General features: G+C 43.8%; 1 protein-coding gene across 3 annotated transcripts in view; it reads left to right on the forward strand.

Moving 5' to 3' along the window:
- FMN2 (formin 2) overlaps positions 1-17,192 on the forward strand; it is a 631,532-nt gene that overhangs the window by 99,347 nt on the left and 514,993 nt on the right. For all 3 annotated transcript variants that reach the window (XR_012226894.1, XM_073560097.1, XM_073560098.1), the window contains exon 3: positions 5,487-5,610. Coding sequence is in view for 2 of the 3 variants with exons in the window: in XM_073560097.1 (XP_073416198.1) it covers positions 5,487-5,610 (124 nt within the window). In the remaining variant the exon portion in view is untranslated. The remainder of the gene's footprint in view (positions 1-5,486; positions 5,611-17,192) is intronic.

Here is a 17,192-nt window from a genome sequence, read left to right on the forward strand (position 1 = left end):
TGACAGAGGTCAAACGTTTTTCTGTAAGTCTTCACAAGGTTGGCACACACTGTTGGTGGTATGTTGGCCCATTCCTTCATGCAGATTTCTTCTAGAACAGTGATGTTTTGGGCCTGTCGCTGGGCAGCGTGGCCTTTCAAATCCCTCCAAAGGTTTTCTACGGGGTTGAGATCTGGAGACTGGCAAGGCCACTCTAGGACCTTCATATGCTTCTTACGAAGCCACTCCTTTGTTGCCCTGGCATTGTGCTTGGGATCATTATCATGCTGAAAGACCCATCCACGTTTCATCTTCAATGCTTTTGCTGATGTAAGGAGGTTTGCACTCAAAATCTCACGATACATGACCCCATTCATTCTTTCATGTACACGGATCAGTCGTCCTGGTCCCTTTTCAGAGAGACAGCCCCAAAGCATGCTGTTGCCACCCCCATGCTTTACAGTAGTTATGGTGTTCTTTGGATGCAACTCAGCATTCTGTCTCCTCCAAACACATCGAGTTTTATTTCTACCAAACAGTTCTACTTTGGTTTTATCAGACCAGATGACATCCTCTTAATACTCTTATGGATAATCCAAATGTTCTCTAACAAACTTCAGAAGGCCTCGGACATGTACTGGCTTTAGCAGGGGGACACGTCTGGCAGTGCAGGATCTGAATCCCTGGCGACGTAGTGTGATACTGATTGTAGCCTTTATTATGTTGGTCCCAGCTCTATGCAGGTCGTTCACTAGGTCCCCCCGTGTGGTTCTGGGATTTTTGATCACCTTTCTTGTGATAATTTTTACCCCACGGGTGAGATCTTACGTGGAGCCCCAGTTCGAGGAAGATAATCAGTGGTCTTGTCTGTCTTCCATTTTCTTATTATTGCTTCCACAGTTGCTTTCATCACACCAAGCTGCTTACCTATTGCAGATTCAGTCTTCCAAGCCTGGTGCAGGGCTACAATTTTGTTTCTGGTGTCCTTCGACAGCTCTTTCGTCTTCACCATAGTGGAATTTGGAGTGTGACTGTTTGAGGTTGTGGACAGGTGTCTTTTATACTGATAACAAGTTAAAACAGGTGCCATTACTACAGGTAATGAGTGGAGGACAGAGGAGCCTCTTAAAGAAGAAGTTACAGGTCTGTGAGAGCCAGAAATCTTGCATGTTTTTAGGTGACCAAATACTTATTTTCCACCATAATTTGCAAAATAAATCTTGCCGAATCAGACAAGGTGATTGTCTGGATTTGTTTTCTCGTTTTGACTCTCATAGTTGTGGTCTACCTATGATGTCAATTACAGGCCTCTCTCATCTTTTTAAGTGGGAGAACTTGCACTATTGGTGGCTGACTAAATATTTTTTTCCCCACTGTATATTGGGATATGCAGACAAATTCCAAACTTATTACCACATAAAGTGATATATGTCTAATTTGAAACATCTCTACTGGTCCAGAAAGTGCAAACTGGCTACAGCGAATGGGTTAAGACAGAATTCTGCTACTTGTGGCTTAGTAAGTCAGCCAATGGTTGTTGAAGTTGTGACGTTCGGGGTCAAATGAATATACTCTTGCATAGGGCTTGTGCAGACAACCTCTCCTTGTTGTTTTATAGGGCTGTGTACATGTTAGATTTTTTTTCTCAAGACCTAGTCAGTCCGACTGAGGAAGAAAATTGCGGAATGCATGATTTGCCTCCAAGAAGAAGGCACTCGCTCATTTAACTTTATGTGTCCATGAAAAATATCAAAGTCTGTTTAGAGTGTGATTAGCATAATCGGACCAATTTTCTCAGATGGAGAGAAAAACAAGAGGATTTGGCAGATTATGAAAATGACACTTGGCTCAAACTCTGTCAGAGTTTGAGCTAAGTATCAGTGCACTGTGCTCTGATTCTCTCGCATGAGATAACTGCAGCACAAATTCGGAGGAGACAGAGAAAGAAATTTCTCCATTTCCTCCATTGGCAATGTCAGCTGTAATCGGACTGCACTTGGATGACATCAAAGTGTAGTCCGATGTTCCACGCACCTATAGACTTGTATGGGTGTGTGCGATCCAATTCTTGTGATTGTTTTCTCATGTTGAAACGGTATGATAAAGTATTCAATGATCCGCACTGCCCCATAGTATAACATTGGTCCGAGTGCTATCCAATAAAACATCAGATAGCGCAGTGTTATAGGGCAGTGTGAGCGAGCCCTTTCATTAAGTTTCCACAGTCTGCTTTTGGTGAGTTTTTGATGTTGCACATTTCCTGCAGAATTTCTGCACCTATTAGGTAAATTGGGTTACTTGCGTTATTGTGAGCATTTAATGCTGTCTTTTACATTTTTTTTATTGTGCTTTTGATGTTATTTCTTTTTCCCTCTATTTGATATGCCTTGCTTTAAATTAGGATGCTTTGTTTGTGATACTTCCTGGTATTTGGCGTTAACAAAACTTTATTAGGCTGGTTTCACATTTGCGTTTTTTAGCGCTGGAAAAAAACGCATATGTGCGCATGCGTTTTTTCCCCTATATTTAACATGGGTGCGCATACCTGCGCGCTTGTAAGCGCATGTATGCGATTTTCATGCGCTGCGTTTTTTTGGGGTGTGCGTTTGTATTTTCCAGACGCAGCATGTTGCATTTTTTGGCCCTGCAAAAAAGCGCATGCGCACATATGCGCACGTTTTGCGCTAAAAATGGCCATTATAGCCTATGGATGCGCATATGTGCGCACTGGCATGCTCATGTATGCGTTTTTTTGCATATGCGTTTTTTTTTTTAACCATGGAATTTAGGGGTTTGGGTTAGAGTTAGGGTTAGTTAAGGGGGTTTAGGGTTAGGGTTAGGGTCAGGGTCAGGGTTAGGGTTGGGGTTTGGGTCAGGGTTAGGGTTAAGTATGGTTTGGTTAAGGGTTAGGGTCAGGGTTAGGGTCAGGATTAGGGTTAAGTATGGTTTGGTTAAGGGTTAGGGTCAGGGTTAGGGTTAGGGTTAGGGTCAGGGTTAGGGTTAAGTATGGTTTTGTTAAGGGTTAGGGTCAGGGTTAGGGTTAGGGTTAGGGTCAGGGTTAGGGTTAGGGTTAGGGTTAGGGTCATGGTTAGGGTTAAGTATGGTTTTGTTAAGGGTTAGGGTCAGGATTAGGGTTAAGTATGGTTTGTTTAAGGGTTAGGGTCAGGGTTAGGGTTAGGGTTAGGGTCAGGGTTAGGGTTAGGGTTAGGGTTAGGGTCAGGGTTAGGGTTAAGTATGGTTTTGTTAAGGGTTAGGGTCAGGGTTAGGGTCAGGATTAGGGTTAAGTATGGTTTGGTTAAGGGTTAGGGTCAGGGTTAGGGTTAGGGTTAGGGTTAGGGTCAGGGTTAGGGTTAGGTATGGTTTTGTTAAGGGTTAGGGTCAGGGTTAGGGTCAGGATTAGGGTTAAGTATGGTTTGGTTAAGGGTTAGGGTCAGGGTTAGGGTTAGGGTTAGGGTTAAGGTCAGGGTTAGGGTTAGGGTTAGGGTCAGGGTTAGGGTTAAGTATGGTTTTGTTAAGGGTTAGGGTCAGGGTTAGGGTTAGGGTTAGGGTCAGGGTTAGGGTTAGGGTCAGGGTTAGGGTTAGGGTTAGGGTCAGGGTTAGGGTTAGGGTTAGTTAGGGTTTAGGGTTTGGGTTAGGGTTAAGTATGATTTGGTTAAGGGTTAGGGTCAGGGTTAGGGTTAGGGTTAGGGTCAGGGTTAGGGTTAGGGTTAGGGTCAGGGTTAGGGTTAGTAAAGTCATGGTTTGGGTTAGTGTGAGGGGCCACCTAATGTTGGAAAAAAACGCAAACGCGGTAAAAACGCACTAAAAACGCATACAAACGCATAAAAACGCTGCGTTTTTTTCATGCATGCTCATAAAAATGCTTGAAAAAAACGCAGCAGTTGTATGCTTTTGTATGCGTTTTTTCAATGCGTTTTTTTGCGGGAAAAACGCGCTGCAAAAAAAAGCAAGTGTGAAACTAGCCTAAATATAGTTATGTGTGTTTTTAGAGTGTTTCCACTGAAGAAACGTATTGAAAAGGAATTTGTGTATTTTTAACTGTGAATCTTCAGCATCTAATGCAATTCAATGAGAAAATTTGCACAGGAAACTCAGCGTACCCGCAAGAGAGATTCACCTTTTGTAGATATAAAAATGCACCACAAGTCAGTTTGTAGTGTTGAGGCACATTCACATGGCAGCATTTTGGTCAGTATTTCACATCAGTATTTGTAAGCCAAAACCAGGACTTGGGATAAAAAATGCAGAACTGGTGCATGTGATTTCTATTATACTTTTTCTCAGATTTTTCCTCTCCTAGTTTTGATATAAAAAACTCATGCAAAATACTGACCAAAATACTGCTGCGGCCTCAAAGGGGTTATCCAGTCAAAACCGATATATCTGCAGTCACTCTGTGTGACTGCAGACTTAGGAAACCCACAGTGCACACATTGTGTGCTGCGTGGATTCGCCAGTTTCAGACCCGGGACCGGAGGGTATGTATGAGTTATACACACCCCAGGCCAGTGAGTGCAGAATACTGCACTTGTATGAAGCGAGGCGCGGACTCTAGTGGGGCATGCCCATTGGCCGGCCGCGCCACTTGACGGGTCGCGGCATAGACTTACAAGTGTATGGAGTTGGCTGTGCCCACTAGCCAAGGTATGTATAACGCATGCATTCAATAAAAAATCCAGCTCCCCAGAGAAGGCATCTTTGGCATTGGAGCACGAGACTGCCATGTCAGGGCGCTTGAGTTGCACAATAAAGGAAGAAGATTGTCCAGCTCCACGATGTAGTGAAAAACTAAGATTCCTTTTATTCACTTCAATCCATACAAATGTGAGGTTAAAATGCCAGAATTTCTGGTGAATTCGCACCCTTAGATGACTAAGGGTTCGAAGTCACCAGAAACGCGTTGAGAACACAAGCATTTGTTTCTTCTGTGCTGGCATTTTAACCTCACATTTGTATGGATTGAAGTGAATAAAAGGAATCTTATTTTTTCACTACATCGTGGAGCTTGACAATCTTCTTCTTTGATTGTATAACCCATGCATACCTTCCGGTCCCGGGTCTGAAACCCACTGTGGGGATTCATAAGTCTGCAGTCACACAGATTGACTACAAACTTATCGGTTTTGACTGGAAAACCCCTTTAGCAAAAGGACATTGGGCATGAGATTTCTATAAATCCCTTCCACTTTGCTGGAACTGTAATCTACATTTTTGCACTGAGATAATGTACAAGGTCAAAAACTCATCAAACACTCTTTGTGGGAGCTTAACCTTACTATAGGTTTAAATGTTATCAACAAATTGTTTTTCAATTAGCTACACTCAAGAAGTAAAGGAATATTGTAATATTGCATTCAATATTCTTTTATTTAAAAGAAAAATTATTTCAATGTAATACACAAGTACTGATGCTGTAAATGACAATATATGGCAAGGTTGATGTTGCACTTATATAGTTATTATTGAAAATTGATATAGATCTAAATCTTGAATTTTCTTTTGAACAGCAAAGTCAGTTTCAGACATGGGCTGCAGTTAATCAACCTACTCATTCAATGAACTCTCTAGAAGAATGCTTTCCTCAAAGAATTCAAGATCTTTGGTCTTCCAACTTGTTAGATAAAAAACCTGGTAAGATTTTGTCTATTGTTTTAAAATAAAAGTCAGTTTAGTTTGGTAAAAATATAGCTACATAGTTCAAATAGACTACTTTCATGCATGTTTTGTGGTCTTTCTTTGGGCTTTTAAAATAACCATCCATTTCATTCCATTTTCAACAGCATTTAATATGGTCTAATAATCACAAAGTTAAATTCTTATGAAAGCTTAATCCCCCATAATTGTCATGTCTAAATGGGCCTTTAAAATTGGGCTATTTCCAACTTTTATCTCTTAAATCATTTACTTACACTGATGAGGAAAACAGTAATGCTGCTGCGGCCAGGACAGTGAGTAAGTCAGTGTCCCTGCATGTTAATAGGAGGGGAACCAGGCGGAGGTACTGGTAAACGCTACAGTACCCCCCTTTACGTCACCTCTTCAAGCCCTGAGGACTCCAAATACCTTCTCAGGGTCAGTCTTCACATTGGTCTCACCTAGGATACATCCTTCAGGCAGCAGGTTTTCAATAATCAGGCCATTGGAACTATCGTATTCTGAAGAATATGGCAACATTGGCAACACAGCTGAAAGCACAGGAACCAGACACCCCTTGTGACAAGACTCTCCTCATTGAAGCACCTTACCGGAATTCCAATCTAACAAAAGCTCATGAGTTCTCAGCCAAGGAAGTCAAAAGAGAAGGGATGTGAAAAGGGGGACATCCTCAGCAGATTCTGAAGGCATCAATACCGATCCACCATGGCGTGTTGTACGAAGTTTTACGCTGAACCGTGGTCAAGAAAGGCTGTTTCGTTGAATTGGATTCCTCCACAGGACAAAGAAATGTTCAAAGTCAGTGATGAAGAGTCTCCTGTCTCACCTAGGGAAGCTTCACCCTCAGGCCCCAGGATTAGGAGTTTAGACCTCTTAGGACAATTACAAATAAAGTGCTCTGCACTATCACAACCAAAGCACATTCCCTTGGCACAACTACTTTCTTGTTGCCGCTCTTCCAGCCTAACACTATCGACTTGCATGGGTTCTGCAAGGCCAGCTGTTTCTAGAGGCTGAGGAAAGAGCAGTCTTTTGAAAGATGGAGACAAATGCGAAAGTTTTCTTTCACGCGTGCCCTCTTTGGTCCATTTTTGAAACCAGAGGGCGATCCGGATTGCTAGAGAGATTAAATTGAAAAGCAGAAGCAGCTGTGCTTAGAATCTCCAAGCGGGTATTTACAGTCCTTAAATAAACAAAATTTTTTGTTGTTGATCACGCTGACTGGAGACATCTTGTTACAGGTCCGTGGCCTGGGGGATCTTGGCATCAGTAAAATCCATAGCCTGAGCAAACTGTCGAAGTTCATGGACACACTGGGCAACAGGGCTGGAGCTGCCTAGGAAGTGGTGTAGCTAAGCAGCTACCTGGTGTTCGCTGAAGCTCCTGATAGTGGAGAGAAGCTCAGCTGCCAGGAGCCATCAGGCAGTACTGCAGCTGCTGATCCCCAGGAGTCAGGTTCGTTGACACAGGGACACGAACAAGCAGATAACGGAGACAGACGAACTGTAAAGACAACTTGGATGTTGAAGATAGGTTCTTGTTCACACACGTAGATATCAGGAAGCAGATCTGGAGCTGACAGCACTAGGACCAGGGACAAAGGGACAAAGGACTAGCTGCACCTGGACCAGGAGACCGGGTATAGGTACCGCAGACGTGGTTTCAGGATTAGGATACCGCTGAAGCGGTCACAGGAACAGAGACTAACTATAGTAGTCTAACAGGAACATAGGATACGAGAATAACTTTAACAGACTAGGGATGGGAGACCTACCTGGCAAAATACAGTTGCACACACCAACACCACTAAGAGTAACTATGGGGGTTGCTCAGGCACCTCCCTATTGGGGAGGGTGCCTTTTATGCAAGATGCCTCCCAGCTATTGACTGGGAGACACCTTGCAGGGGATCACATTATCTAAATGCCTCCTAGTTGTCAGCTGGAGGCATTTTACCATGTGGACATGCTGCCCCTTTAAAAGCAGAGAAGCGCGTGCTACCGGAGCACAGTGCAGCAGGTAAAGGGATACTACTGTGGCCAGGGTAGTGAGTAAGCCAGCGTCCCTGCATGGTGAGATGAGGGAAACCATGCGGAGGCGCCGGCAGACATTACAAAATGATATCTGTCCATCCATTCAAAAGCAAAGAGGTGGACATTCATGCAAAATATTGGAGTGAAAAATGTAGCTAATCACAAGCTCTATCACTTCTAGCATGACAAACATGGCAGTGGAGTTGGCTCGTATACTTTGTAATAGTGAGATCACAAGCCTCCAATAAAGATCTGTGTGACGCAAGTTACACATGTCACGGTCACGCGTGTCTGGACGCAGATGTTACCGCAAGGCGAACCCATAACACACGTGACCCTGGATACAGCGCCTCCAGTGGGGCGAATTTAAATAATAAAACGTGCAAATGGATACACCGCCTCCACCTGGCGAATTTAGGAATTACACGTTAATATAAATTCTGGAAACTCCGTCTCCAGTACGGCGAATTTAAATAATAAGGGGGACCTGGGAAACATTAACAATGGTGGGCCCTGCGATAGGGAAAAAGGAAGTGGAGACCTCCTGAGCTCCCCTGAGCCAGTGTCCCTGCACTCCTAACGTTCCCTATGCCGTTCCGCACCGGGCGCCGCACGCGTACCTCAAAGCCCTTGCTCGCCCTGACCCTAAACCCTCACTAGGGAATTGGTCAGTGCGGAAACTAATCCCACCACTGCACTAATAACACACATGCGGGAAAGAGACAATACAGGGGGACACCACTTAGCTTTATGCTCTGTGCTTATGCTCCTGCAACAGAGCCCTCCACCTGCGTGCGTCTTCCTCCACCCGGATCCATCACCATAACAGGATCCTTCACCATAGTGCAGCCTTGGAGCAGAGTCCACCACCAGTTGCTGCTGCTTAGTAACAGAGTCCCAAGGATGAGTTCAGCTTCTGCCACGAAGTCAAGCATGTTTGAGTCCAGCTCAGCAGCCAAGTCCCACATGGTGAGTGCCACTCTCCATAGTCGCCACTCCACCAGTCCATGCAGACACTTCCTGCCGACACCATCACTGCGACCCCACCACGCCATGCCAGCCCTCCTCAGCTCCATCCTTCCACCAGGCTCTCACCAACTCAGAATCAATGAATGAATCAATGAAGGAATATCACCAGCAGTGATTGCACACCCTGAGACTCATTTATAGAGCCCCACACCTGAATCATAATTACAGAGAACTTTAAACTGAAAACCTAAGGTGCGATACCACTAACCATCACCGGGGACAGTCAAGTCACCTTGGCAACTTGCCAAAAGGAAAAAAAGTTCACTCTGTGCTTTTAAAACTGTCTGATCACTTCAGATCATGACAACACAAGTCTGGAATTATGGTTCGAAAAAAGGTGAAGAAGCCTCAACTTCAATATCATCACAAGAAGCGTTGCCTCGAGTTTGCAAAAAAGTATGAAAACTGGACAGTAGAAGATTGGTAACTGTTGATTTGGAGCGATGAGACAAAAGTCAATAGACTAGGCGCTGATGGGTACAAAATGGGTCTGAACTAAACAATTGAAAAAGAGGATAATTGATTGTGTAATTGAAGGAACTGTCAAGTTCGGTGGAGGAAACCTGATAATATGGGGCTCTTTCACTGCCAAATGCATTTGATTCTTGACCAGGATCAATGGTCGTCTCAATGCTGAGCTACATGTGAGTATCCTACAAAACGAGTTACCGTATTTTCCACTTTGTAAGACGCACTTTTTTTCCCCCCAAATTTGAGGGGAAAATGGGGGTGCATTTTACAAAGAGGATATACCTTTCTGTGCTGCCGCCGCGCTGACCCCCGGTGCTTGCCGCCACTGCCGCGCTCTATCCCTCGGTGGTTGCCGCCACCGCTGCGCTCTGTCCCGTGCTGCGTGGGGGTGCTCTGCCTTTCCTTGCATGCTTTCCATTGGATTTCTTTCTGGAAAATGATCATCGCGCATGCGCAGATGGAGTTCTCGGCACTGAAATCTCGGGAGATGAGATTTCAGCACTGAATTCTCATCTCCCGAGATTTCAGTGCCAAGCTCTCCATCTGCGAATGCGCGGCGGACACTTTTCAGGAAGAAATCCACAGGAAAGCATGCATGGAACGGCAGAGACCCCCCACGCTGCATGGGACAAAGAGTGGTGGTGGCGGCAAGCACCGGAGGACAGAGCGCGGCGGTGGCGGTAAGAACCGGGGGACAGAGCGCGGCAGTGGTGGCAAGCACCAGGGACAGAGCACTGCGGCGGCAAGCACTGGGGGACAGAGCGCGGTGGTGGTGGCAGCACCAGGGACAGAGCACCGTGGCGGCAGGCACCAGGGGACAGAGCGCAGTGGTGGTGGCAGCACCAGGGACAGAGCACCGCGGCAGCAGGCACCGGGGGACAGAGCGTGGCGGTGGTGGCAGCACCAGGGACAGAGCACCACGGTGGCAGGCACCGGGGGACAGCGCGGCAGTGGTGGCAAGCACCGAGGGACAGCGTGGCGGCAGCACCAGGGAGAGCGCCGGGGCGGCAGCCATCGGGGACAGAGGGCGGCGGCAGTATCAGACACCCGCAGCGGCATGCTGCATATCAAAACACCCCCTCATCCCAGCAGCAACGTTCCACTCCTGCCTCCTCCATCACCACCCCCGGTAAGCAATAAGATGCATGGATTATAAGATGCACCACTATTTTGTTAAAAAAAAGATTTTTTTCCTATTTTTCTCCTCAAAATTTGGGGTGCGTCTTATAATCCGGAGCGTCTTATAAAGCGAAAAATATTCGCGTACAAAGGGTATGAAAAGGACGACATAATGTTCCAACAGGACAACGATCTGAAACATGCGTCGAGATTGGGGAAGAAATGGTTTAATGAAGTAGAGGTACTGTATTGGCCCCCACAGTCCCCAGACCTCAATCAAATCGAACACTTGTGGGTAGAGTTGAAGAATAACTGTATACATGCCCAAGTCATTCAAGCAGTATGCACCAACTTTGGGAACGTGGAGTAGAAGCCTGGGATCGGATTTCGGTCAAGACATGTTTGAATCTGACTGAAAGCATGTCCAGAAGGAGAATTCAGGCAGTGTTGAAAACCAAAGTGGATTTAGAAAATACTGACAAAATAATTCAAATTAAAATGTACAGTAGATTTTTAGGAGCAAAACAGTAACACTGCAGTGACATGACAAGAATCTGTATAACTAATCATATGCTAAATAGTTGCAAGTCAAATTTATGTAGGAGATAGCCAAGATGATTGTCAATAAAATGATGGTAGTCTCACGTTCGAAGCAGTAGTGGATGGTGAGATATGGAGCCTGAGAGTCAAAAGTTCAAAACGTCACCATTTTTAACCTACTAACAGAATGTATTCCACAGTTGCATAAAAGTTTTGCTTTTCACTCTGTGTATGTATCTATGCAGTGGCATGTAACTTTTTGGGCACCCTTGGCCAAAATTACTGGTATTCTGAACAGTTAAGCAAGTTGAAGGTGATATGATCTCTAAAAGGCCTAAAGTTAAAGATGACACATTTCCTTTGTATTTTTGGCCAAAAATATATATATATTTTAATCTTTTACAGTTTAAAAATTACAAAAAGGAAAATGGGCTGATTGAAAAGTATTGGCACCCTACATGGTTAGTTTCTAGTAGTACCCCCCTTTTAAAAGTATTACACTTTGTAAATGCCAGTCAAGAGTCTTTCAAATCTTGTTTGAGGGATTTTCATCCATTTTTCCTTGTTAAATTCTTCCAGTTCTGTGAAATTCCTGGGTCGTCCTGCATACAGTGCTACTTTGAGATCTATCCACAGATTTTCAATGATATTCAGATCAAGGGACTGTGAGGGCCATTGTAAAGCCATCCTCTGTTCCATTTAGGTTTTTTAACAGATAGTGTTATGTTTGCATCAAGAAATTCTTGAAATTTAATTGAATCTATTCTCTCTACCTGTGAAATGTTCTCCATGCTATTTGCTGTAGCACAACCCCAAAGTACGATTGATCCATCCCTATGTTCAATGATTGATGAGATGTTCTTTTCCTGTAGATCTGTGCCCTTTTCTCTCCACACATACCTTTGACTATTGTGGGCAAAGAGTTCTATTTTAACCTCATCGGTCCACAGGACTTGTTTCCAAAATGCATCAGGCTTGTTTAGATCTTTTGCATACTTCCGAACATGAATTTTATGGTGAAAATGCAAGAGACGTTTTCGTCTGATGACTCTTCAATGAACAGTTTCTGAACAGTGGAACAATGTATCACAGCTAAAGAGTTTGCTAAATATTTCTGAAGTTCTTTTGCAGTGAAGCAGTGGTTTTGATTTGCCTATATAGCAATATTATGAGCAGCTATCACTGAAATTTTGCTTGGTCTTTCAAACCTTATCTTGACCTCCACTGTTAATGTTAGCTGCAATTTCTTTCTATCCTTCTTCTGCTTTGTGGCCCTCCGCCATTTTCATTTTCAGAGTGCTAGGCAGCTACTTAGAAGAACCCATGGGTGCTGTTTTTTGGCATAAGGTTAGAGGAGGCTGTTTTTTTTATAAAGATAGTGAACCACCCATAAGCTTGAGAGGCTAATTAACCCCTTCACAACCTGTGACACAGTGTATGCGTTATGAAAGTCGGTGCCAATCCGACCCATGACGCATACCCTGTGTCATGACTTCAAAGCCCCCTTGCGGGTCGGGGGACCGGGGTCAATGAAAAGTCACCCGACCCGCAGATACAGGGGGCTTTGTTCTTCACCACAGGGGGCGTGGCTTCGCCCCCATGTGGCTACGATCACTCTGATTGGCTGTTAAAAGTGAAACAGCCAATCAGAGCGATAGTAATATTTCATCAATAAAAATTGATGAAATATTACAATCCAGCCATGGCCGATGCTGAAATAGCATCAGACATGGCTGGAGACACTAAGTTAACCCCCCACCGACTGACGGCGGCGATCGGCCACCGCTGTCGCCCTACTCTGGTGCTGGTGATTCCTTCTGCTTGTCAGGTCTTGGTTCTCAGCTCTGTTCCAGTCAGCTCAAGCTAAGTTTTTCTGCTAATGTTCACACTTGATTTTGTTGTTCTATTCAGTTTTTTGTGTGGTCAGCCTGCCCCGGCTGGGGCTGTGCTGAATTTCCACTCTTATTTATCTGTATTTGCCAATTTGCTTTTTGTCCCTTATTAGATTGGCCTCTTTTTGCTCTGTCTCAGAATATTTCAGAGTGCTGATATAGTGGGAGAACTCTAGTGACTTCAGGGTTAATTTTGTTATCAGAAGTGTAGGACATTATTTTGTAGGGTTTTGCGCAGATTGAAGACAGTGTCTTTCCTTTCCTCTCCTTTCTAGTTAGTTTGGGCCCCATCGTTTGCTCAGCCTATTTTCCTGCCTGTGTTTGTGTTTTCATCTTGTTTCACCATCAATACATGTGTGGGGGCTGTCTATTCCTTTGGGGTCTGCTCTGGGGCAGTTAGTTTTCCCCTTTTCTTGCTTTAGGCTTATTTAGTCCTCCGGCCGTGACAAGGCGTCTAGGTTCATCGTAGGTACGCTCAACGGCTGCTGCTAGTTGTGTGGTTAGGATCAGGGATCTGCAATCTGCATAGTTACCAACCTCTTTGGTTTTTCTGGGCTTGGCTTGTTCAGGTTTTTTCCTCCTCGGTGACCCATTCATAACACCCTCCCCCTTCCCTCTGTTCCCCCCACGATACTCACTAACCCCCTCTGGCCGTCCCAGTGTCCCGCCGTCCCGTCCATGGGCGCCGCCATCTTGGAAAATGACGGGCACATGCGCAGTGCGCCCGCCGGCATTTCCCGGCGGCAGATTCATTTTTTTTATTTTGATCACTGTGGTAAACTCTCACAGTGATCAAAATAAAAAAAAAGTAAATCATCGCCCCCCATAGGGACAAATAATAAAATATTTTTATTTTTCAATTAGGGTTAGAAATGGGGTTAGGGCTAGGGCTAGGGTTAGGGGTGGGTTGGGGTTGGGATTAGGGTTAGGTTTGTGATTAGGGTTAGAGTTGGGATTAGGGTTAGGGGTGTGTTGGCGTTATGATTAGGGTTGGGATTAGGGTTAGGGGTGTGTTGGGGTTAGGGTTGGAGATAGAATTTAGGGGTTTCCACTGTTTAGGCACATCAAGGGGTCTCCAAACATGACATGGAGCCACCATTTATTCCAGCCAATTTTGCATTCAAAAAGTCGAACAATGCTGCCTCCATTCCGAGCCCCGACGTGTGCCCAAACAGTGGTTTACCCCGACATATGGGGTATCAGTGTGCTCAGGAAAAATTGCTCAAGAACTTTGGTGGTCTAATTTCTCCTGTTACCCTTGGGAAAATTAAAAATTGGGGGCTAAAAATCATTTTTTGAGGGAAAAAAATATTTTCACGGTTCTGCGTTATACACTTCTGTGAAGCACTTGGGGGTTCAGCGTGCTCACCACACAGCTAGATTAGTTCCTTGGGTGGTCTAGTTTCCAAAATGGTGTCATTTGTGGGTGTTTCCACTGTTTAGGAACATCAGGGGCTCTGCAAACGTAACATGATGCCCGCAGACCATTCCATCAGGTCGACATTTCAAAACGTCACTACTTCCCTTCCGAGCCCCAACGTGTGCCCAAACAGTGGTCCCCCCACATATGGGGTACCAGCGTACTCAGGACAAACTGGACAACAACTTTAGGGGTCCAATTTATCTTATTACCCTTGTGAAAATAAAAAATAGTGGGCTAAAAATCATTTTTTGAGGGGAAAAAATATTTTTTATTTTCACGGTTCTGCGTTATAAACTTCTGTGAAGCACTTGGGGGTTCAGAGTGCTCACCACACATCTAGATAAGCTCCTTAGGGGGTCTAGTTACCAAAATGGGGTCATTTGTGGGGGAGCTCCAAAGTTTAGGCACACAGGGGCTCTCCAAACGCGACATGGCAACCGCTAAATATTCCAGCATATTTTCCATTCAAAAAGTCAAATGGCGCTCCTTCTCTTCTGAGCCCTGCCGTGTGCACAAACAGTGGTTTATGGCCACATATGAGGTATTGGTGCACTCAGAAGAAATTGCCCAACAAATTTTAGGATCCATTTTATCCTGTTGCCCATGTGGAAAAAACTGAGGTTAAAAGAAAATTTTTGTGAAAAAAAAGTACATTTTTTTACGGATCAATTTGTGAAGCACCTGGGGGTTCAAATTGCTCATTATGCATCTAGATAAGTTCCTTGGAGGGTCTAGTTTCCAAAATGGGGTCACTTGTGGGGAAGCTCCAATGTTTAGGCGCACAGGGGCTCTCCAAATGCGACATGGCAACCGCTAAATATTCCAGCATATTTTCTATTCAAAAAGTCAAATGGCGCTCCTTCCCTTCTGAGCCCTGCCGTGCGCCTAAACAGTGGTTTATGACCACATATGAGGTATCCGTGTACTCAGGAGAAATTGCCCAACAAATTTTATGATCCATTTTAACCTGATACCCACGTTAAAATGAAAAAAATTGATGCTAAAAAAATTTTTTGTTGGAAAAATTAAAATGTCCATTTTTTCCTTCCACGTTGCTTTAGTTCCTGTGAAGCACCTGAAGGGTTAATAATCTTCTTGAATGTAGTTTTGAGTAGCTTGAGGGGTGCAGTTTTTAGAATGGTGTCACTTTTGGGTAATTTCTGCCATATAGACCCCTCAAAGTGACTTCAAATGTGAGGTGGTCCCTAAAAAAAATGGTTTTGTAAATCTTGTTGAAAAAAATGAGAAATCGCTGGTCAACTTTTAACCCTTATAACTCCCTAACAAAAAAAAAATTTGTTTCCAAAATTGTGCTGATGTAAAGTAGACATGTGGGAAATGTTATTTAGTAACTATTTTTTGTCACATGCCTCTCTGGTTTAACAGAATAAAAATTAAAAATTTGAAAATTGCGAAATTTTCAAAATTTTCACCAAATTTCCATTTTTTTCACAAATAAATGCAAAAATTATCGACCTAAATTTACCACTAACATGAAGCCCAATATGTCATGAAAACACAATCTCAGAATCGCTAGGATGCATTGAAGCGTTCCTGAGTTATTACCTCATAAAGGGACATTGGTCAGAAATGCAAAAAATTGCCAGGTCATTAAGGTCAAAATAGGCTGGGTCATGAAGGGGTTAAGGTCTTAAACCTTTGTCAAAATTATCTGAGCACACAAATCTCCAAGGGTACCCAAATTTATGCATTAGCCCATTCTCCTTTTTGTAATTTTTAAAATGCAAAAAAAGGCTATATATATATATATATATATATATATATACAGTCATATGTAAAAGTTTGGGCACCCCTATTAATGTTAACCTTTTTTCTTTATAACAATTTTGGTTTTTGCAACAGCTATTTCAGTTTCATATATCTAATAACTGATGGACTCAGTTATATTTCTGGATTCAAATGAGGTTTATTGTACTAACAGAAAATGTGCAATCTGCATTTAAACAAAATTTGACCGGTGCAAAAGTATGGGCACCCTTATCATTTTCTTGATTTGAACACTCCTAACTACTTTTTACTGACTTCCTGAAGCACTAAATTGGTTTTGTAACCTCATTGAGCTTTGAACTTCATAGCCAGGTGTATCAAATCATGAGAAAAGGTATTTAAGGTGGCCACTTGCAAGTAGTTCTCCTATTTGATTCTCCTATGAAGAGTGGCATCATGGGCTCCTCAAAACAACTCTCAAATGATCTGAAAACAAAGATTATTCAACATAGCTTTTCAGGGGAAGGATACAAAAAGTTGTCTCAGAGATTTAACCTGTCAGTTTCCACTGTGAGGAATATAGTAAGGAAATGGAAGAACACAGGTACAGTTCTTGTTAAGCCCAGAAGTGGCAGGCCAAGAAAAATATCCGAAAGGCAGAGAAGAATGGTGAGAACAGTCAAGGACAATCCACAGACCACCTCCAAAGACCTGCAGCATCATCTTGCTGCAGATGGTGTCACTGTGCATCGGTCAACAATACAGCGCACTTTGCACAAGGAGAAGCTGTATGGGAGAGTGATGCGAGAGAAGCCGTTTCTGCAAGCACGCCACAAACAGAGTCGCCTGAGGTATGCAAAAGCACATTTGTACAAGCCAGTTACATTTTGGAAGAAGGTCCTGTGAACTGATGAAACAAAGATTGAGTTGTTTGGTCATACAAAAAGGCGTTATGCATGCGCTGTATTGTTGACCGATGGCATGCTATTACTGGTCAAGATTTTCTGTTATTCTGGGACTTATGGGCTAAAGCTGCAGCTCCCAGTAATCCGGTATGCTGCCAGCAAGTTGGCTATGGTAACAAGGTCACATGATGGAAATGGTGAATTTTCTTTTATTGTACTGAGCACAGACCAGTGTCAGTGCATTTGTAGCATAGCTGTGTCTCTGCAGAGCAGTGTGATGCTGATACAAGTGCTGTATATATGCTTGTAGTACTAGACTGACGAGAGTCGCAGGAGTGTAATGCGAGTGTCAAGCAAGTACAATCCGATTTCTCACACCTAGCATCCGATTGACATCCGAATGCAGTGCGATTGCAATG

This window comes from Dendrobates tinctorius, unplaced genomic scaffold, assembly GCF_039654945.1.
Source record: "Dendrobates tinctorius isolate UK_male_01 unplaced genomic scaffold, ASM3965494v1 ptg000293l, whole genome shotgun sequence".
NCBI lineage: Eukaryota > Metazoa > Chordata > Amphibia > Anura > Dendrobatidae > Dendrobates > Dendrobates tinctorius.